General features: G+C 40.0%; 1 protein-coding gene across 3 annotated transcripts in view; it reads left to right on the top strand.

Moving 5' to 3' along the window:
* Window positions 1–11,066: 11,066 nt before the first annotated feature.
* Window positions 11,067–23,633, top strand: part of AHI1 (Abelson helper integration site 1) — a 119,815-nt gene continuing 107,248 nt past the window's right edge. For 2 of the 3 annotated variants that reach the window (XR_005104909.1, XM_037391994.1), the window contains exons 1-3: window positions 11,067–11,133; window positions 15,764–15,835; window positions 16,695–16,816. Coding sequence is in view for 2 of the 3 variants with exons in the window: in XM_037391994.1 (XP_037247891.1) it covers window positions 15,826–15,835; window positions 16,695–16,816 (132 nt within the window). In the remaining variant the exon portion in view is untranslated. Of the gene's footprint in view, window positions 11,134–11,506; window positions 11,895–15,763; window positions 15,836–16,694; window positions 16,817–23,633 lie in introns of those variants that run through there. The other variant, XM_037391995.1, reaches the window with a different exon arrangement.

Genomic DNA, 23,633 nt, shown 5'->3' with positions numbered 1-23,633 from the left:
TAATTCACTATCAATAAGGAAGGCTGTATCAACGTGACATTTGCAGGAGTCTGCGCTGGCCCTGATACTACTTCATGCATTATTTATTGAACTGGGGTTTACAATGAAAAGGAAGCTTTTTAAACTGGCAGTTACACCAGTCTGTGAGGAACTGCAAGTGTTTTGGACAGGAGGGCTGTAATTCAACATGATCCTGATAAACACGAAATAAATCTGAAAAAGGAGACTGCAATGCAGTAAGGACATGTGCAAGACTTAGATGCACAGCAACAAGTATGCTTACAGGTTGAGGAATGTTTAGCTGGCATCTCTGCTGAAAAGGATCTGAAACTACAAGGTTGACAAGCTGTACGTGAGTCAACAATATCAATGTCGTTAGGGAAAAAGCATACATTACTATCCTCCAGAAGACTGGCAAAGCCATTATTTTACCTTTTTCAACACTAAGGCCTTACCTGCAACACCTCATTTAATTCAGGCACACTTTAAAAGATATTTGGACCAAATCCAGAGCATAACAAAGAGCAACAGACATGGCTGAAGGTCTCTAAAACACCATCTATGAGGACAGACTGAAAGCACTAAGATTTTTCAGGCTGGAGAAAAGACTAAGGGGGGGAAATTGTTAACTGTTCAAATTCTGAAGAATGCTTCTCTTGACTGATACAAAAAGGAAGACAATAATTTACTCTCCCTGCAGAGAACAGGAGTAGTAAGTCCAAATGGCAGCAAAAGGGGCATTGTTAGGAGAAACAGAGACGTGATTGTCCCATCCTACTCAGCGCTTGCCAAGCCACACCTGCAGTACTGTGTACAGTTCTGGTCCCCACAACTCAAGGAAGATGCTGACAGCCTGGAGAGGGTCCAAAGAAGGGCCATGAAGACGATTACAGGGCAGGAAATCCTGCCCCATGAGGGAAGACTGAAGGAGGTAGGTCTTTCCTCCCTAGAGAAAAGAAGGCTTAGGTGGGATCTCAACACAATATTCCAGTACTTAAAGGGTGGCTACAAGGAGGACAAGAGGCTCTGTCCTCACAAGGAGAAGGGAAGGGGCAATGGGTACAGGTTGCACTGAGAGAGGTTTCATCTTGGTATAAGAAAGAAATTGTGAAAATCAATCACTGGAACAACCTCCCCAGGGACATGGTAGAGTTCCCACAACTGGAGGTTGTCAAGACATGACTGGACAGGGTGCTATATAAGCCCATCTAGATATGCTCCCTTTCACATGAGAAATCGGCCCAGATGATCTTTTGAGGTCTTTTCCAACATGGGTTGCTCTATGGTTTTGTGAACTTTTTAAGTGCAAGGGTAACAACACAGCATGACGCAGTGTGTGAAGAGGCTGTGGAAACTCCAGCTCTGGAAGATTTTTTAAGAACCGTCTGCAATGATACAAGTATAATAAGGCCCCTTGCCTTAAAAAGGAGCAAATAAACCTCAGACCACTTCACAGTTCTGTGTTCTATGATTCTAGGGCAAGTATATCAAATTCTCTTCACAGCTCATTTCATTAGAGCCAGCTGCTGCAACTACTAAAAGTGGTAAGTAGAATTAATTCAATGAGCTAGGATGAGATAGGCAGGCTCTATCAGGTCATTAAAAAGTTTAAGTTTGGGCAATGCAAACAAAAGTTGAGAGCTATGAAACATCAAAATTGCATAGTTATGTATAATACACAAAAAATGATAGTGAGAAATTAAAGTGATTTCATATCCATTCATTAGTAACTGTTCTCTGGCTTTATCCAGTAATGCAGAGAAGTGGGCTGCAGTGTGGAAATGGAAAACCAAAACCATTTAGACAAGACAAGGTGATTCAATAAGCAGTGTAAGAAAGCTTCCGAGAGTTGTGGTTACACAAAAATAACCTTTTAAACCCCTAAGGTTCTCCAGGCCCAGAGACATGTACAAGTAGAATAATTGAACCAAGCAGTATAACGTTGAAATGGAGAATGATGGAAAATTACTGTATCTGATAGGTAGAACCTGACTAGCTATGATCTTAGGAAAGATGGCTAATAATACAGACTACAGACAAGGAACAGTTTGTAAAAGCATAAAAACACCTAGCAAGAAACCTTGCCCATCAAAATACCAAAGAGATGAAAGTAACAATAGTATCTAGTAAGTATTTCAGGAGCAAATCAATTAACATTGATACTGTTATTTTCCCAGTATATTTGGACTATGCAAAGTAGGGTTTTTGACTGCTTTACGTACCTGAATGTGGTATCTTTGCCCTGATGTGGTCAGGTTGCTATGTTCTTGTTTTACAAGACTTTTTTGCAGTGACAGGAAACCAGTGGCAAAACACATGGGTATTAAGTTCTAAGTCCTGAAGCAAAAGACTTATCTCTGTTCTCTTGTAGCAACAAGAAAGAGTAGCTGCCTTTAGATTACCTAGTTTAACAGAAAGAGGATACTGAAAGACCATAAGAAGAAGCTGTATCAAGCAAGGAAAAAAAATGGTGCAAGCACAGAAAAAGGAGGCAATACCACATTAAGTAAAAATTCTGAGTGCATTCCCAGAGTAGACAGAGAAAGCCTGAGAGAAAACCGGAGTGCAGAAGGAAAAGAGGGAGGATCAAGGACAATTCCTAGATTTCTGGTCTCAGAAACAAAAGAATCAGAAACTGGGAAAAGAAAAACTTTTTGCCAATAATTTCTTTCTAAATGAAGTAATGTGTGTACTGAGCAGGTAACAGAATCAAGACAGACATGTAAGTAGGAGTTAGAAAATGTAGACTTGATAAAATGTGCGTAGAAACAATGGCTAAAATAGATACCAATTATGCATTGTGACAGGGTAAAGATATATGAAAACACCTGCCAAGAGGGGATTCTTAAAGATATCTAGAGATGGGGAGAGAAAGTTGTAAAGTGAGCCAACACTGAAAATTGAACAGGTAGGAAAGTATCTTCAGTCGGTTCCTGGCTTCTTGCTCAACACAACAGGCAGAAATGGGAGAACAGACTTAGATCTTGTCTATGTTGAATATCTCAGTTGCAGGATTTTTCTTTTTTAATTATAAGCACCTTTAAAAGTCATTTGTGTTCTTGCTTTGCACAATTCTTGAGGAACATTTTATAAAATATAATGTGTTTGTTCTTTTTGCTCTCAATCATCAAACCATTTGGATGCTTAATTAGTCATTTTCTTCACTAAGTTTCATTCTGAGTTCACTTTACACAGAAATGGATCTGAAATGTCAACCTACACTGACTTCTGAAACATCTTTATAAACCTCATGTAATTTTGACGAAATAGTGCATTTAAGACAGAAAAGTTAAAGCTGAAGTTTTTATTTTTGCTGGACAGATATCAAAAACTAATTATACCACAGTACCAGCACATCACTCTTGATAAAGGCAGAATTACCAAGTAACACAGTGCCAATCACTGCAGAAATTAAGTGCATGTTAATGTGGAATGCAGAATTTCAGTTCAAAACTAAGATGAGACTTCTCATGTTATTTGTTCCCAGATTGTGTCACAACAAAATGAAACCCAGAAAAAAAACATATCCCATCTTTCTTGAATACATTTTGAAAGTCACTACAAGGTGTCTCACTTTTGACTGCTATTTAGAAACAGTCAAGCCAAGCTGCTCTCTACAAAAACTAAATCCTTCATATGCATTGGCCAAGCACAACACATTCAACTGGATCACCCAGAGTCCACCTAGAAAGGCAGACTCTTGTACTTTGGTATCAGTCCAAAGTTTTATTATCCTTTGTTAATCACAAAAGGATGAAAAAAATCAATGGCTTTGATATAAAAATATAAACTGCTGAAAACAGTAATGTTTTTGATAAATATGGCTTGCAAAATTGCCATGAAGACAAAGAGATTCGTATTATTTCATTTACCTCTCAGATATCTTCAGTAAAGCTCTAGTAAGACCCCACAACAGATTGATTAGAAACAGATAACAGGGACACACAACAGCACATTTGCAATGAACTATTAAAGTATTTCCCAAGTTAAAAAACAGCAACTCTTTTGCTGACAGAAATAGTGATTCTTACTCAAGAAATCACTGGAAGCATGGAAAGAGATGAACCTTAATAAAATACTAAAGGACAAAATATCTCAGTGAGATAAACAATAATGATTAAAAAGATAGGCTTGAAGGTTTTGTAAATAAGAGTTATGAGAACCTGCCACAGGACTATGAACTCAAGTCTCCAAACTGACCTGCTAAAAATACATAAAACCCTTTAAAAGAGAGAAAGGATACCAGCTGAAACACATCACAAGTACATTTTAAAGAATAAATGGCTTTTTAACAAAACTATTGTGGCAAGTAGTCCACAAATAAAAGACATATCGTAGGACACAATAAGGAAATTCAGGAGATACATCATTTTTTATTGAAGCTTATAGTATAGTTAATAAACAGCACAAAAGGAAAACAATGTAATTAAAATGTATGCAAAGATGCACTAACCATACAAGGGGTACAACGGAATTTTGAAAAGTTAAGAAGTAATAATGCTGCACTTAGTTGCAGGCAAATTCTAGTTCCAATAGCCAGTTTCCAGAACACTTCAGAAAAATCAGACTTAATTACATGTGCTATTACACTGCCATCGTGTGGCAAGGTACCTGCAGCTTTCTGTAAACATACAATTTTCCAGATGATAACACACTTTCAGAAAGACAAGACTTAGCATTCTTGTTCTGAAGACACGAAAACAGACTTAGCGATACCTCAGGAGATATTGCTCAAGGAACACTAACTCTACTGAAATCTCAATCAAAATTTCGCTTCAGAGGGCTCATGGCCTTATTGTCTGGAAGAACATTTTGAATCCATGACTTCTGAAACCTTGTTTTCTGGCAGTTAAACAGAATGAGTTTATCTTATTCTTTTCCTCGTGTTGTAAAAATATAACACATTATTATAAATAGATTATCTAGTATGTTGAACAAAATCTACACAATCTGAGATACGAGGGAGTGTTGCTGTGACCCTCCTATTTAACCAGCCCATTTAAAATGAAAAATAAAATTAGAAATTTAGGAATCTTACATTTCCTATTAATACCAGATCCTAGGATCTGCTGCTTCGTAGTTCCAGCCTTGCTCCAAGTCTCTCTGCATTATGACAACTATGGCTTAAGTTCCCTAAAACATTTCAAAATCCTAAACTGGAAACATCTTCAAATAGAAAAAAAACGTAGGTTTCTTCATATATTTTGCTGAATACAAGAATTTTTTACTCTTGGCCTACAAGTAAAAACTGTAGTGAACTGTGAAATAAGTCTTCTGCATTATAGAATTTTGGGCCTGAGAGAACTGTCACCCAAAATAAGGTTATAAAACAAACAAAAAAACCCCCACATGGCAATAATTGTTTCTTGCACCTACTCAGAAAAACACTTTAAGATGGTAACTATGGCTCAACAAAGTCAATGAGGATAAAGAACGTTCTTAAACACATGCAAAAGCTCTCTTCCGGGAAAGGACTGAGCACATTATATGCTTATGTATCCCCCTGAACTAACAGCACTCTCTTTAGGAATAGGAGGCAAGTCAAAGATTGAACTAACATGGATATCTTTTCAGCTCAAATTCTTGAAGTTCTCAGAGAGAAGGCCACAGAAATGCACAGAAATGCCAAGGAAGCACGTACAGACATTGATAGTGCCAATATCTGCATATTTAGGGAATACCAGCTTTACAAAATAGTTAGACATTATGACTTACTTTCAAAGTACCACAAATTTGGTATGCAAGATACAATAATCTCAGGATGCAGAACACCTTGCACAATAGGGCTCAAAGTTTATTAAAGAAGCTGGTGACTGACTTTAAGTTAATTTTTGTGACAGTTCTTTCTCTTATCACTATTATGAAAATTCTCCTATGAGTTGACCCATCAATTACCCAAGCTTCAGCTTATGTCAGTCAGATAATTTGCTGAGAACACCCAATAACAGAAACTGAATTATATTTGACTGTGAAGAGAAAGTAACCCCTGAACAGCTACATAATTAACTTCTGCCAAAATAGCATCACGTCTTTACAGCTCAGTTGCCCAGCCCCAAATCCTGTTTCTATTTTGTACACTCAAGTGACACCTAGAGGTTGTTCCCCGCATGTGATACATTTACCCGTTTGTTCAAAGTTAGGCTCTGACAAGAAGCTTGATCCATTTTTCATCATCCTGGAATTCCTGCGAGATTTGCAGAATACATCTGCTATCTACAAACTTTCTACCTGTACGCTACAATATGTCGTCATTCTGCATGTCCCTTTCTACTTCCCACACATAGCAAATACAAGGTAAGTAACGGGAAGCCTTCTATATACAAGCCCTTGGAACTGAAAAATGGGTGAGCGCATGCTTTTCAATCTATTGAAAAACTCCATGCATCCATAATAGTTGTTCTATGGTTTTCAAAAGTCTTTGTTTTCTGCTTCCAGCAGAACAGGATTTGAACACTTGTCTATGCTTTTGGGCAGGATGTTTTTCATTTGGAATCTGCTTTCTTTTCTTTAGTCTGTTCCACTGGCCATCAGTACAGACAAAACTCATTCTGCTATTTTTGGGGCTGTCAAACTTCCCAGGCTGGATTTCTTAGATGCTGCTCCTGACTTCCATTGCCATTGTAATAATGAGCAAGGCCTAAATCTTTAAAAAACATATTTCACTGCCAGGAAATGAAACAAAAGATATTTGTGACACTGATGTTGGAATACATATTGCAACGTTTTTAGCTGTAATGAAAGTGTGATTAGTAACCTTAAGAACGGCTTAATATCATGGTATGCACTAGGCAAAGTACATAAGAAGAACTGCAAGACACAGGGCCTTAAAGGAAGGGTGTGTGTGTGTGTGGTGTGAATCTTCACATCAGCATGTAAAATCTTGGCTTACAGTAGCTTTGTATCTGAAATGTTCTTAACTCCAGAATAGCGAGTTTTACCTATCCCAGGCTGCAGGTACCAAATTTAATATACACTTATATTCTTGGTTTTATCACAGAATCTAGTCTCTATGACTAAGAGATGCAGTGTTTCCTTCTGCCTATTCCCCCCAAAAATCCAACTAAACAAGTCAGCTGAAGAGGAGAGATGGAATTCTCCTCCAGCATTGAAAATGGACCTGATCATTACTTGCTTACAGAACTCAGCTTGCAAAAATCCTTCAGATCTTCCATAGGTGTAATGGTCACAGAAGGTCTCATAAAACAAGTAATCCTGGAAACTTGACACAAGTTTGTACTAGTAATAGGAAAACTTGATGTCTAGTGCCAGTTTATTTAGAAGGCCTTATAGCCCATTACTGCTGCTGACATAACTGAGCCTCCCAGCTGCCATATGCCACTCACTCTGACAGGCTGCTTTCATCCAAGCCCTGGAGGATTTACATGATCTTACCTTTTAACAGATTTGAAAAGAAAGATCTTTCTTCAGTCTTGCTGTCAGAAAAGCTTTCTGACAATAGCCTCAGCCTTTACCTTTCCAAGAATTACAACCCTACCTATCCTGAGATTTTATATGGTGGGCACGAATGCACATTTTAGTCTTTTGAGATTCTCATTTAACCCCAATCCTAATCCTCACTGGAAGCATAATTTCAAGACTGACAGCACTCTTCAGAATTTAGCATAAAAGATTAATCACTTTTCAGTTCAGCCTGCCTCACTTTCCACAAGCCTGTTGGTTTGCCACATCCAGAAATATATTCTTATGGTGCCTGCTGTTTCAACTATTAGAAGAAATCTAATCATAATCTGAAAGCCTCACCCCAGTGAAGGGAACTCCACCTCTCATTTAGCTACGAGTCTGCACCAGAAAGCCTTCTTCCTAAATTATTGGCATACAGGGTCTAGCAATACCATTAGCTTTACAGTCCCTTCCATCTCAACTGTACTCTACCCACAACATGAACAAAAATGAGTGACTCTGCTTCCATGAGTGACTCTGCTTCCAAAAATCCTGCCTCAAATTCTCCTTGTTTCAGTTATTACATTACCTGCACTAGCCTCAGAGGATACAGGACTACCTCTTCAGCCCTTACTCTCCAAAAGCCCAAATCTAATTCTAGGCTCTTCCCTCATCTGTGAATAGTGATTCTATTGTATGGAAGATATATGGAAGATATACTACTACACACCCTCAAACCCTGTCACTACAGCCCTCTCCCTAGTAGTGTGGCCATGGGAGGGTCCAACAGTGTAATTCTTTTTTTTTTTTTTCTTTTCTCCCTACTATGACAATTTTCTGGAGGGTTAAACACACTGAGCCATAAAAAAACATCCCCTCCAGAGACATCTCTGGTGGCACTGCAGACTGTGCTGGAATATCTGCGTATGTGCACAACATGTAGGCTTGTGTTTACTGAGGACGGTGCTTATGCAGCGCTATACCAGGTAAATGCAGAACTGTGCAAGGGAGCTCTCACGTTACTGTGCAAGGTGGCACGTGGAAAGCTTTTGGGAGTCTGTCTTCACCAGTCACTGTCCTATAATGGGTTCTCAAGAAAATTTCTAGTTTTCAGTACAGTTTGTCAGATCACAGCTGACAAGCTACACATGGACCTATTTGTTTCTTGACTGTACTGGAATTGTTAGGATTGCCATTGACATTTATAAAGAAAGGTACTGAAGAAGCAGCTCTTCTACTGCATCCTACACAACTCGTGGAGATAATAAGCCTAGTCAAACAGAGATGACATCACAATAATCAAAAATCAGTATTCCCTTGGAGAACCATTTTGTCATATTCTCTACATTGAAAACTGGGACTAGAATTTGAATGAGAGTTATGGTGTACAACCCTCCCACACACCTACTATGGTTTGTTTGGGGGTTTTTGTTGGGTTTTTTTCTGAACGCTGCCAGGCTACAGGCATAGAGTGGGCTATAATCAGGAATGGTGTCCCTGTTAATGATTATATCAGAATCCATTATAGTTGTCCTACCTATACTGAAAATTCGGATGAAGCTTCAGTCCTTTGCTGCAACTTGCTGGGACCGCACCACTAAAATAAAGGTGGCCTTTGACTGTCTACCTTATGACTAGCCCCAAGACCATTTTACGTGTCTTGACTACTGTAAAAGCTAGCACTAAACCCGTCATATATAACAAATAATATCATAATCATACAACTTAGGAAGGGACAACTGGATTTCAGTTTAGCTGGTCCAATCACCAGTTCAATGCAAGGCCTAATTAAAAGTGAGATCAGGTTGTTCAAGGCTAATATTTAATTGATTTTGGGGTTCTACCAAGGACAGAGATATACTAAAGGATTTAAAGCAGCAAAAGAAATGCTCAGGAGACATCTTTTTTTGTTTAATCATGTTATGCCAAGGCCTTTTTATCCAGAACACCTGCCTTACGAAAAAAGAAAACCCCCTACCCATCTGTTGAGTGCGTGTAAGCATTTGAGAAAGCAAAGGACAGGGAGGTACCAGAGATAATAGGATATGTCACTAATAACGCTTGAGCAACAAGGAAACAAGGATTCAGAGTATGTATTCTTCTGGCATCTGTGTAACTTTCAGAGAATTTGAAAGACACCATGCTTGGGCACAGGGTCACAACCACAGTATCACAAGCATTAGCTCACCTCTAGGCTGTACAAATATATTGGAGTCAACTGAAGGCTAATTTTGCCCATCATCGCTTTTGAAAAGGTACAGCCATGTTCATCCAAAACCTGCATTAATTTCTCAAGCCTTTTAGTGTTTGAAGGAACTTGGACATCTACAACTTTTATTTACTCATTTTTACACAGAAGAAATAAACAAATAGTTTTTCCATGGCAGTAACGATGAGTTACTATTCCTAGAGAAAAAAAACACCACTGCTTAAATTAGCAGCTAAATAAGATGGGAAATTAAGTTTCTGCAGTATCTGCATAGCTTTAGGACATCAATTTTTGCTGCCATTTACAAAAAGCCGATGTCCATCCCAAACATTTGATTAGACACCTCCCTGGCTCCAACCGAGGCCATTACCCAGAGACTTGACTCTTCTGCAAGCAATGCTGTTAATCTGAACATGAGAAAGCTATTTGTACTTTTGACATCTTTTTAGATGGATGATAAAAGTACTCCTGAAGGGCTCCCCTGTTTCTAAAGCTTTTCAATCCCTCTTTTTTTACTAAATTCCAGTTTCATGTTTTCGGTAAGTTTTTTCTGATCAGCTCATCATCCATGAGTGCAAAGCAACACTACAAACAGACCTGGAACACAGGAAGAAGTACTGCTAAGGACTGAGAGCTTTTTGTTTTGTAGCACACGTTGCCCAAAGCCTAACAATGACATCTGCAACGCGTGCAGCTTGTATATCAGCAGGCCCCTCCCGTTTCCTCCACGCAGTCACGTCGGGGCAGCGGGACAAGGCGACCACAACTTGCCCCTTTCAGCGCCAGCAAACCCGCTCTGCGGCGATGGTTACTGCGAGGAGCTGCTTCTTGGCTCCTGCCCACCCCAGCTCCGCCAGACACCGCCGGGCTGCACGTTGTCGCGGGCCCGGCGGCGGCAAGCACCCGCGCCTCCGAGCCGCGCCTCCGGCCGCCCCTCACGGGCCCCCGCCAGGGGAGGGCGCCTCCCCCGGGCAGCGGCGCAGCCAGCCCGCCAGGCCCGCGGCAGGGAGCACCCGGGCAGCGGCCGGAGACACTCGCAGCCAGCGTTCCTCTTGCCATAGCACGGCGCCGCCGCGGCCAAGGGCGAACAGAACCACCACCCGGCCCCACTAAGGGCGGGACGCCGGCGTGAGGAAAGGCCGGGCCGCGCACGCGCACAAGGACGGCGGGCCGCCGCCGCGCCTGCCCGCCTTCCTCACCCCCGCCGGGCTGCCCCCGCGCGCAGGCGCTCTCCCCGACGGCGCATCACTGCCACGGCGGCCGTCCGGCGGGAAAACGCGCGGGTGCGCCGCCCGAGCCCCCAGCCTGCAGCGGGCTCGCGGGCTACTCGTTCCCGCCCCGCCTCACGCCGTCCCCCACGCGCATGCGCCACGTGCGCTGTTTCCTTGGCAGCCGCGATTGTTTTCGGCAAAACCACCGGCGCGGCGGGGGGGGGCGCGCGGGGCGAGACCACTGGCGCGGGGAGGCGGGGCGGCGGCAGCCGGCTGGCAGCGTCGCTGCCACGGAGGCCGGACGGGGCCGACGTGAGTGATGCCCTCGCTCTGCGGAGGCGCGGCAGGCGGGAGGGTGCGGGGCCGCGTCAGGCTGCGCCCGCGCCTCGGGCAGGGAGGCCGCGTACGGCCGGGGTCCCGCCGGGCGCTGCCGCCGCTCGTCCCGCCGCGCGGCCCCGGGGGCGGGCAGGCTGGGGCACGCCTCCGCGCCGCTGCTCCCTCCCCCGGCCCCCCTTCCCCCGTGCCCACCCGCCCCTTTCCCGCCGGCGGCTCCTTCCGCCGCCCGGGGCGGGGGGCGCAGCCGGGGGCTCGGTGGCCGTTACGCAGAGCGCGCGGTGGCGCGGCCGTTGGCGCGGGGCAGCGCCCGGGGACCGGCCTGTGGCGCGCGGGGCGGGGGGGGGGGGGCGGCTCTGTCGGGGCGCCGGGAGCGCGGGGACGCGCCGGGGAGCAGCGGGATCGGGCCCCGCACCTCGCGGGGCTGCTCAGAGTAACCCGGGGGGTAGGGCGGCCGGCCCGGGGAGGCGCCTGCCGTCTCCTGGTCTCGGCGCCCCGCCGTGGCACAGAGCAGCGCCGCGTGAAGCCGCGATCCCTTGCTGAGTTCCTGCCGCCCCCCCCCCCCCGCTCGGTACAAGCTGTGTTGTAGTTTCCTCCGGCGAGGCTGCACGGTCAGTTCGTGCCCGCGGCACGGGAAGGTACAGCCCTTCTCCGTGCCTGACGTGTCAAGCCCCAGAGCAGCGATGCCTCCCTTGCGTGCGGAACGTGCATCTGCACATTAAATGCAATTAATCTCATCGGTTAGTCCAGTTGCAGCGTGTGCTGGGAACGTTGCTTTGTATCTTTGCTGCTCATCATCATTCCTCTATGCAAAGCAAAATGCCGCTTTGGAAATTAAAATAGTTGGGGTGGTCTCTTGATGAGAACCCAGTATGATCTAAGATAAGGCAGATACTTAAAAAGTCGTAAACACTGAAAGTCGGCTGTATTTCCTTATACAGAAATAAAGTCCATAACTTTGTCATGAGGGCAGACAAGAGACTTTCTTGACCTTCTGACCAACGAAGGGTACAAAATCTTTGGGGAAAAAAACCCAGTAGTTACTCTTTCTGATACCTTACCATTAGGAAACTCAGACGGGCAGTGCTTTTTTAACATCCTTTTAAATTAATGCGAACGCCAGGTTTTTACGGGCCCATCTAAACTGGTAGAAAGCCACTGCACTTATGGCAGTGTGTGTTTGATAAGCAAGTATATAGGTATTTGCACAGTAACGATAATGCTGTCTGTCAGTTTTCTGGGCTTAAATACTGAATTTTCATGAATAAAACCAGATTGGGTTTTGATGTCACATTTATCATTAGTGAAGAGGAACGGGTTTGACTCAGTGTTATTTTGCTGTATAATTCTGAGTGAAAGCTTTTTGAGATCTCAAAGTCATGATACCTGCAGATAGCTGAATTACAAACCTAGTAAAACCCAAGATTTTCCACTATGATGATGGATCTCATCTGAGAGATGGGAATAAGACCTGACGTTATACTTGTTTGGAGCCACTGAAGATTTATATTCACTGTGATAAAATCAAAATGAGGAATTTAGTTTATGAAAATCCTGAAGTGTGCAATTATATTTTGTCAACTTGTTTTCCTAAATGAGCCTAGTTAGGTGGGAAATTTGTCACTTCACATTCTGTAGTACAGATTCTGGATGTTCTGCTTCATTATAGTATCGGTTTGATTTTTTTAAAAACAATTTTTTTTCGGTGGCACTGGTGTTGGTGTTGTGATCAATAGGAGTGTTTTTTGTGACTAGTGGGCTTTGTGGTATGTTTTGCACAGAGAGTTCCTGTTTTATGGACACAGAATATAGCAACTATTGTGAAAAGAGCAAGAATTTAATTTAGAATCACATTTATAAATATAGTTGCGATATTAGATAAGAGCAAATTAGATTATTTTCCGGAAGGTACATAGTAATTCTTGGAAGTCTGGGCTTCATGATTTTGTTTTCATGGTTATTCCTGATGGCTGAAATATGCCACTGTTCCCAGTATTTTTGTCATTCCTGGATTGCTTTAGTTAACATGGAAGAGATCAAGTCTGATCGGGCAAAAATGAATCTTCCAAGATTAATCTTAGTGATAACTGAGTTTATTCAGACTGGGGCACTGTGGTTGGTGAATTCTAATATACAATTAAATCTCTTCTATTTTAAGGTGAGATTACACTGAGTAAACAGCCTTGTTCTTATTCTTGTTGATTAATGATCTATATTTACACAAGTCTAATAGTTGCTTTAATGTATCATGTCAAAGGTCATGTAATTCAAAATTGGAAATGTATATAGAATAACAGCACCATCATCAGAGTGTTTTATATCTTAATTTTATTGCTACAAGAGGACAGACTTTTGCTGCATAAATAGAGGTAAACAGAAAAGTATGCACTTGTAAATTTGGCAAATTATGCATTTTACAGAGTGCTGGTAGACATGACGTGAACCAAGCTTTTGCTTTGGAAAGGTGTTTGTTCCATTATAGCAAAAGTATCTGCAAAACTAATTTAGTTATAGTTTGTTTTGTTGTGTGATTTATTTAACCTTTGACCATAAAATTGTTTCCATACTTGGAACAGGTATGCACTTTTACTGATGTTGCTTTTGTGTTCTGTATTGTCTCATATTTTTTTGTTTGAAATTCAAGAGCACTTCAGCCTTTCATTTGTTGTTTGTAATTAGTTTTTCTGAAGGGTGGTTGAAATCAGTCAACTAATCATAACAGACTTTTCCATGTTCCTGCAAGCCTCAGTGAATTATTAAAGTGATAGAATCTGCTGCATTTTATAACTATAGTTTTCTACTCTTTCAAATTATAAGTATTTTCTAGCCAGCTGTGAATCAGCTACTTGAAAAGCAGCACTTAACTGTAGCACTTTTAAAACAGCCTTTTGGTACAACTCTAAATTGCAAAAGCAGATTTATTTTTCATTAATATTTTCTGTTTAAATTTCTTGTAAGAAGTATTTTTAACTGTTACTGCTTTAGTTCTGACAGTAAAGCTTTGCTTTATGAGTCAAAACATATTTTAGTGAAAATACTGCTACCTTGTCAGTGACATGATGAAGCATATTACAAAACAAAACATTTTTTTGTTCCTGTGCAGTCCCTTCTGGTCATCCTTGCTCATTTCAAACATCCTGAAATTGTCAGATACTTAATGTAAATGGTTGGCTTAACACATGAAATAAACAAACAAACCACACCTGGCAATTGACTAAACACTTCTATAATCCCAAACCAACCCTGATGCTTTGCCTTTTGGTTTTTTCTTGGTTTGGTTTGGCTAGTCAGCAGGCCAAACTACTGTAACAAATGTGAAAAGACCTGAAAGGATGTAGCCTGTAGGGGACAGACAAGCAGCAAGTAATACTGTGAAAGAAAGATGAGGGAGATCTGAGGGTATAGTAGCGCAGATGATTGGGAATATAAGCACAGCCCTGGCTCTTTCCTGTACTGCTAAGATGTGTGTGCCCAGGAGTGATTTTTAGTGTCAAGGCCAAGTGGTATGTTTGGCCCACTTTAATGTTACTAAACTTTCTTAGCCCCAGATCAGAGTGGCCACATGAAAACTGCCTATTAATTATAATCCATACTAACTCCTAAACAGTACCCAGGAATTGCTTGGGTGAGTGTTGGATGGCTTGGACCAAAATGGTGCCAAGGATAATACAACCATATAGCCTGGCAGTATTTAATGCTATGTCTTAATTTTTTAGGATAGATGTAGTCAGGATGCCCCGTGAATGTGAGAGTTAATGGTGTCTTAACAGGAGGTGTCACCTAGGGAGACCTTGGAGCTATTGCCCGATGGGCTGCTGGGGAGATGGGTACCATAGCTCATTGCATTGAAGGCTAAGGGGAGCATAACACATTCATAGAAGGCTGGGTTTCATTAGTTCCACTGTTTACAAAACAGCTTTTTGTATTAAAGTTTTTTGTAAGACATTCTGAATTTTCTTGATGAGAAGATAAAGTTGTGTAATATTTTTATTTGCCTTCAAGCTTTGTTTAGGTTGCATTTGCCGGCTTTTCTCCACAGCCGGAAGGGCCTAACTTTTTTTTTTTTTTTTTTTTTTGAGAAATGAGTTTCATGTAATTGCTTGTCTGCTTTATATAAAATACAAACGCTTTATGTAAACATAAATATTTAGAGATAAAGTTAGATTTGCTGGCAGGTATTAATCTTTGCATTGAAAGCTATCAGCAGCTACAATTTGACTTCCTTGATGATGCTGTCAGGATAGGAACCTGATTAGAAAGGCTTCAGTATAAATGGCTTCATGTTTAAATAAACTGTAGGGTTTTTTAGAAGACCGGAGGACTACAGTACTGAAGTATTTGGCTATTGCCCAGAAATCTATAGCTAATTAAACTGCTGTAGTGCTGGGTTTTATTTACTCTCAAATAACAAATACCAGATAGACGCTAAGAATCCTGAGCTGAGATTTGATGGCAGAGAACTTCTAATACTTCAGACAAAGAGTCTAGAAATAAATATTTCCCTAAAAGAGCTGTACTCATCCTTGATATTAATTAGCATGCATTTAATTGTTAGCGTCAAGTCTATGTACCCGTTATGTTAATTAAAGTTGTTAATTACTTTAAATAGAATGGTGGATTCTGAGGAAGAAGCAGCTGGTGTATTGAGCTACTTCTAACTGAGGGCTGAAAATGCCAGCAGGTAAGAATACTTCGTGTTTGATTTCCAATACATATTTCATAGTCAGAACTACATGCAAATGATAGGAGTTACTTCTGTCTATACATTTTTAATGCTGCATTGGGTCTGTTTTAAGTCCATGTTTATACCTGATTTACGAAGTGTTGGGTCTTTTTATTTTATTTTAAATCTGGGGGCTTTTGTAAAAATTGTAATGACGATGGAAAAGATGCCATAGATGAGGATTCAACAGCCTTTTTCAGTGGTGTGCCAGATTGCGTTTTTAATTCTTTAGCTACAAATTTAGCATTACCTCATGGGGGGCTAGGATACCTAATGCTTCAAGGGTTAAAATGCTGCTGATAGCAGTATCATGATTCACAAAAAGGCAGAGACTCTCAGCTCCAGCTGATTTTGGATCCATGCATGCTCCTGCCTCTTACAGATCTTTCTGGGAGTGTTGCTCCTTTGGGTTCCAGACTAGGCAGGAACTCAGAGCTGCTCCTTCTCCTGAAGACAGTGTGTCACATCAGTGTGCTACTGTTCATTAACAGTAAGGGCAATAATTTGTCCTCTGCTTTGGCTAGTCCCAGTTTTATGCTGATCCTGTATAGTGTGCTCTTTGAAACATGCTTTCTTTAGGAAACAGTGGATGATGGCGACTTCAGCAGCAAAATAGCCTGGCGTGTTTGTACAATGCTGCTGAGTTATCGTTGTGTAGTTTACTTTGTCAGTGGAAATTCTTAACTGAGTGCTAAGCAAATTTCTTGGTAAATTTACCCTGATGAAATAGTTCTTGTCCTTTGCAATTTTAGAGCATGAACAGGCACTTCTTTAGCAATGGTGATTACTGAGCTAGTGAATCATACACTATTTGCAGTTGAAAGTGAGGCAAAGGCAAAAACCAAAGTCCGCTTTGAGGAAATCTTCAGACGTCATGCTGGCCTAACAGACGCAAAGAAATCAAAGAAAAAGAAGTTTCACTCTGAAGAGAGCATTGTGGTGAGTTTGAACACATGCAAGCTTTGGTTGCCTTCCTTAATGGAAAAAAGATCAGGAAAATGTACTGTAGAAAGGAGATGTAAGGATTAAAAATAAAAAAAAAAGTGTACCATGTATTTCTATATATATTCTTTGGTTTTGATGTAGCTTTATTTGTTGTTTGTGTACCAGCAATGCATCTTTGTTATTTGGAGATATGCCAAAATTACGTAGAATTTAATACTGGTACAAAGAAAGTGGTACATGCAGGCATGCACTCTATTTAAAGTCTGCCAGTATTTTTTTTTTCGATTCACATTTTTCAGAAGTTTTAAGATTTTCAAATGCATTATTGACTTTAGTAGGAGTTTGAGTGATGGGCTAGTACAATTATGGCTGTAAAAGTATTTAATTTTGAGAGTAATAGATCTGTGTAATACATCTGTAAATCGAGAACTGTAGAGAATGTATAATAACATTAGAGATAATCATTAACTCTATTCCATTTCCTAAAAATTACTGGTGTAAGAATCTGGTGTAAGAATAAGAATTTACAAACATTATTAAACAATGTTTGAAACGTGTTTTTTTTCAATTTGATCTCAGTAATCAGCATATTTCTGCATGTGCTGAGCTTTGTGTCTGATTTGTTGGTCCTGTGTTTATATGTCTACTTAGTCTGTACACATGTATAAAGATATATTTTAAAGATTTTTGCCTTAGCTTGTGTCTTGCAGGTTAGAAATGATTCTATCACCTGACCTTATGGTTAGATGACGTTTTTGTTTGTGGCATATCTCATTGAAAGAGTCTGTGAGTCATGGTTCATATTGTAGCTTTTTTTTCTGAACAGAAGAATAAATGCTTGAATCCTATGTATACCAATTACTGACTTACAATGTTTGGAATTTCAAAAGAAAGCAATCTCCTTAAAAGACAAATGTTCTGGTTTTTTATTTTCCTCCTGTTAGCTTTTGTATTTGCAGTCTTTTTTTTCTTACAGTTGCATCTGTACCAGATGCTGGAAGTGAATGTTCATTCTTTAACATTCATTTAAGACAGAGGAGTTTTATTTCATATAATATCAGAATGCTACATGTATTATATATAAGTATGTTTGGAATGGTTATATTAAACTAATATGGTTATGCTGAATAATTTTGTCTTTAGATTGACAATTTGAAGTTGATATTTTTGTGGTGTTTTTTTGATTTTGCATTCTTTGAAGTATATGGTATTTAGTCAATAGTCTATACAAAGAATCAATGTGATGTCTAAAATATAGCATAGAAAACTTAGAGGGTGTTTTCTTTTTTTGCTGGCATATGTGTAAGTGCAAGACTAAATTCTTCCTTGGTTAGGTTTACTTTTGTGACAAAATGTGAGCTTTTAAACCTATACTTTTATAAGTATTTCTGAGCACATCGTTGTATGCTGACATGCAACTATATCTTACTAATAAATATTTTAAGCTTGTTTTGGTTTTAAATTTGTTTTCCATTCCAGAAGTCTCTGATGGAAAAAGCTAGTGTTTTGGAATTACCTAGAAATGCTTAAAATCACAATGAACTGAATCAAAAGTTAGTGGTATGCACACAAATTAAGAAATGTTTTTGGAATCCGTGTGGAAGTCTAACGTTCTGGTTTTGTTGAAACCATAGATTTTTACCAATCAAAGCACCAAAAAATTAAGGACTCGAGGAGAACATGTATTGAAACTTCATACTGATGGTTTTGAATGGTCACTTCCTTAAAGTGTGGCAAAGTTGCAAGAGCTCAGGCTGGTATTTTCCATGCTGGTTGCATTCAAGTAGAAATTTCTGTAAAAGCTTCAGTAAATAACCAGTCATTTCTTTGTAAGAAATAAATGTGTGGGAGGGGAGGAGGAGGAGGTAGATGGAGCAGGTTGGCTGATTTTATTCTAGTTTTCTTCACTTTATATAAGTTAACTATATAGATTATGAACATATCTTGATACAAGGTGAAATTTATCACTGGTGGTTGTCTTTGTGTCACGTACGTGTCATAAATGATCTCCCAGTTTGATCAGAAACCTGGTAATGGTTGAGAGCATATTTCCACTGGTAATGTTTCAGTCTGCTTCTTCCTTTTGTCTTTACTGAACTAATCCTTTCTTAGATTAATAAAACCTTTTCCCTCATAGTCCACTGTTGCATTGAAACCTGAATTCTGGAGCTGCAGGAGGTTACTGTGACTTTAAATGACAGAACTGAGGGTGAGGAGGTTTAGTGCCTGTTTGCCTGCTCCACCCTGTGTACTCATTGCCTGGAGAGGAGGGAAGAGCCTGACTGGAAGAGGAAAGGCTGGTCAGTAGGGCAGGATGTGTCTGAAGTCACAGCTGATAGGAATGAGGGGATTGTAGTGGAGGTGGACATCAGCTGTGGGCAGGGAAGGGTCTGCTGTGTTGTTCAGTAGCCACAGGTGCATTGAGTATGAGGCCTGAAGGCATGGCTGAAAAACCAAGCAATTGAGACAGAGAAAGTGAATTTGCTAGTATCCCTCCCAGGACTAAGGGTCACTATATTTATTTTTTGCCAGTTGTGCCTCATATTACAAGTTGTTAGAATGGGGCAAGTCTCAGACTGTGCAATGCCGAGGCTATTTTGCCTAGATAGATTAATGTGTCTAAAGTCAGCATGAAGATGATTGAGTTTATTTGGCTCAATCTAAATTTCATTGTAGAAAAGAGGATGCTTAACTCAGAACATGTCAGTGAATTTTTCTACCAGGTGAAAAGTAAGATCCCTTCATGGAGGCAAGAATTTCTTCCCTGGACTGTAGTCTGACCAGGTTACAATATGGGGATGGCCATGCATTCATAGCTAAGGTTTTGTATTCAAGGCAAGACTGCAACAGATTTATCCATTTGAAGTTTTTTACTTCCTGCCTCACCGAGTCCACCCCTTCCCTCTCTTCATAAGGCCCTGGATGACAAGTTGGGGGCTGGAGTTTTATTAGGGTACAGGTAATAGGAGTCAATCTCAAGGCTCAAGAATTCACATATTCTTTGGAGTAAGATAGAAGTTTCACAGGTTTCTTCTGACTAATTCAGCACTTCAGCTTCTATCTTAAATGTAAAATACAGCCTATGGAGATTTGAGGTTGTAGAATTTTCCCGGGGTCTTTTTTGTAGCCCCTTTTTTTCTATAAGCTGACAGGCATTGAATAATTGTTGAGATTTCTACTGGGGTTTAGACCTTTATTTCTTACATTTCAAATAGGAGAACTGCTAATAGTTGACTATATACTTGACCTAAAATTTTCTCAATGTTTTCTTTTAAAATGTGGTGAAACTTCTCCAAGCTTGTGCTATCTGTACATTAAAGTTCTTCTAGCTTTGAGCATCTACATTTTGTAGTCTTATATGTGCAATGGCAGTAAAATTGGTTCCCTAGTGCATTACAATTTTCTTAAACATCACACCCAACGAGCCAGTATCACAATTACATTCGTTTTCAGTTCAGTTGTAAGTCATCTTTCACAACCAGTATATATCATCCCTTCAGTGGGCTGGAGCGTCCATTCTGATTTTTCAATGTCTGCCTGTATTATGGGAAGAAGTTCAGGTACATCTGTAAATCTGGTTATCTGAGTTTCAAGAAACTCTGGGCAAAATCACTTGATGTATTTCCAGGTTCCACTCATGCATATTTGAGAAGCCTTTTTAAAAAAGATTATTAGGCGTTGTCCTTGCTGCCAGCTTGGGAACACAAATGGCAAATGACGTGACTTGGGGTTGGCTCATTGTGCTGCAAGCCCTGTGTGTTAGCCCACCTGTGTGCATCTTGGCAGGCACACATCTCTGGCTCCTATCAAGCCAGTAGTGCTGGTTTGTTGTCATGGTGGAGCGCTTCATCTGCCCTGGTGTTGTAATGTGGCCACGGAGCTGTTTGGAAAAAAGAAGCCTTCCTCTTTGTTCCCTGTTTTAAGCAGAGGAGGGTCAGGTTCAGGTCAGCAACCCTGTGCCTGGAGTTACTCCAGAGACAGGCCTATCCTCTGAGCTGCTTTTCCAGCCTAACCGCTTTTTCTAAGTTCAGGTGTGTTTATATATAGACAATTGTTCTTTGTTGATCTCTCTCAGTCCTGCTTTTCAGACAGAGAATCTATACTGGTATCCTTGCCACTGCCTGAGACCTAATCTGATGGGTTTTATGAGCCTCTTGGCTTTTACTTTATCATTTTGTGACTCCCTCCCACTTCTCCCTCAGTTTAATTACATCATGTAATTACAACACATAGAAAAACCAGCCTGAGTTAAGATCATACAGGCTGTGTATCTGAGGAATTTGTTTGAATTGCTGAAGCAATTTTATGCTGCCTGCAGTAGCTATTAATGTTCCTGGAATGTGCTGTAGTTTGAGATTGTGTTTTATTTCATTATGAGGATATTCTGTATTGTTTTCCTATAAGTAAATCTGCTATAATTAAGTGACTGTGTGCTACTACTATTCATGGCACATATTTGTGGACTTATGTTTTGGTTTATGGGCATAATAAGTAACAAGTTCTAGTAAATATTTCAAGCAAGTTTTTGCAATAGCTAGGTTTCTTTGAGGAAATGATTCTTGAGTATCAGAGTTATTTTAGAAACTCCTTAACAGGTCAAAGTTCAGGGCTTTTTGTTTAGGATTTCTCAAAGAATTCTGCTTCATGGCCTTAATCCATTAATGTTCTATCAAAGGCAAAAATCAGCATGACCTTAACTGTTTGTCACTGTTCAGTCTTAATTGCCAGTGTTTTAACCTTCGTTCCTTTATAATCTGCAGTTAAAAGCTATTAGTAGAAATGCAGATAAGGAAGTGGACAATCTATTAGAAAGCATTATTTTGTGTTTTTTTTATCAAAGCTTATTGCTTTATCTTTTTTATGCCCCTTACTTGATGCTGTATTTCAAGTTACTTATATGAAATCTTCCACATCCGCTTAAGTCGTTGACTTATGAATAAAGGGGATGTTACTGGTCTATTTAAGCAAGTCAGTGATTGAAGGTACAGAGACAGGTTTTTTTCATTATTTGATACTGAGATAATTTAAACTATGTTTAATTTAAAAACATAGGATGCTAAAAATAAAAATACCTACTGAAAAGATGTATGAATGGCTTTAGATTTTTTTCTGATGTATTAGATAACCATACTTGCATAAATTTCTAGACACTTTTTTAACTCATACTTTATTAGAGCAGTGTTTAATATGTAGTATTAGTAAGTCTAGTGCATCTTTAAGCTTTGTCTCTAGTTTCAGGTGTCAGCTTTTATTTCTGTGTTGAACTGTCTTGGTGTATTTTTCTTGTCCCACTGCTTTTATTTGACCATTTTCCTGTAAAAATAGGAAACTAGCTTGATTTTTTTCTCTTTTTTTTTTTCTCATATACTTCAAACTTTGTTTTTCCCCACTTCTCCTTGTTCAATACCTGTAATTCTTCCCTTGCTGTCCATGTTCGCTCTTCAGATATGAATAAAACAAGGTAGTGATGAAAGTTTGCAGGCTCACATAAATGAGGCCATACAGTAGAGAGGCAGATGACTTGTACATTGTGTGTTCTCTTATTTATAGTCATGGAATATTATTTTTGCAGGTGGGCATTTTTAAGTCAGGCTACATCCTCCAAAGCATGATGCCGTTGCACCTTTCATCCTCTGTCTTTTCTTCCTGTAAGCTTGTAAAGGTGATCACTTATTAAACATATTGTCCCTTTTGAAAAATGTTTGAGACAAATAAGTTTCTATAAATGGGAGAAGTATACCAGCTAGAAGGGGAAGATGTCTGTGTTTATTGACAGAAGAAGACAGTCTTGGCAAAAAGATTGTATGTGGATGTCTATATTTTCTCCAGCATTTTATTTGCTTTCTTTGTGTTTTAAAGTCTCTTTTCTAATGTTTCATGTGGTGACTCTGGAGGGTTTTATTTAAGACAACGGAGTAAATGGACCTCAGCGACTTTATAGAAGTTCTGTTAAGAAAGAGATCTGTGTGTTGAGTTCCTTACAGAATTAGGTCTTAGTTACTTGCTGTGGTGTTTGGAGTTATCATATAATCATAGGATAGTTTGGGTTGGAAGGGACCTTTAAAGGTCGTCTAGTCCAACCCCTTGCAGTGAAGAGGGACATCTTCAGCTAGATCAGGTTGCTCAGAGCCTCGTCCAACATCACCTTGAATGTTTCCAGGAATGGGGCTATATGACTTGTAGTAATCACGAATAGAAATCTGAAGGAGAGGGAAAAGTTTACAATGCATTTTCTAAAAAAACAGCAAAAATTGATGGGAGGAGTGCATTAGCTGCAGTTTATCTTTGTTTTTTCTGCTAGACTGGTCTTTAGATTAACTCTTTGTCATTCTACTAAGAACAATGTGGTGAGGTATTTTTTTCAACTTCATGCTTTTAATTTATTCTTAAGAAAAGTCTTAATGGAAATCTGGTTTTCAGTTTTAGCACTTTTTGGTATAATTTCATTGCCAAACTTTGGCAAGGAACTTTCAGTAACGGAGACTACAAACAACTGCACTTGAAGTCTGTCTCTAATTTGCATTTTAAATGGATGGAAATGCTTGATTTTGTGCTGCATGTAATCTTCAAGTCTTCCATAATCTAAAGCATTGGCATATCTTTATGGAGTAGACTTGTTGATTTCTTTTTTTACTGGATGTACATGAAAGCAATTTAAGAACTTTTATTTAAAAAATATAAAAAATTAAGTGCCCAAACTCAGTATGTTGGTTGTTTTTTTCAGTATGAATTTTCTGTTCCCTTTCAATCTGTCACTTGTTACTTTTAAAAAATTAAATAACTAGATCTTTGATTTCATTTTACTTTGTGT

This window comes from Falco rusticolus, chromosome 6 (genome assembly GCF_015220075.1).
Source record: "Falco rusticolus isolate bFalRus1 chromosome 6, bFalRus1.pri, whole genome shotgun sequence".
Taxonomy (NCBI): Eukaryota; Metazoa; Chordata; class Aves; order Falconiformes; family Falconidae; genus Falco; species Falco rusticolus.
This window is presented reverse-complemented; position numbering and strand designations above follow the sequence as displayed.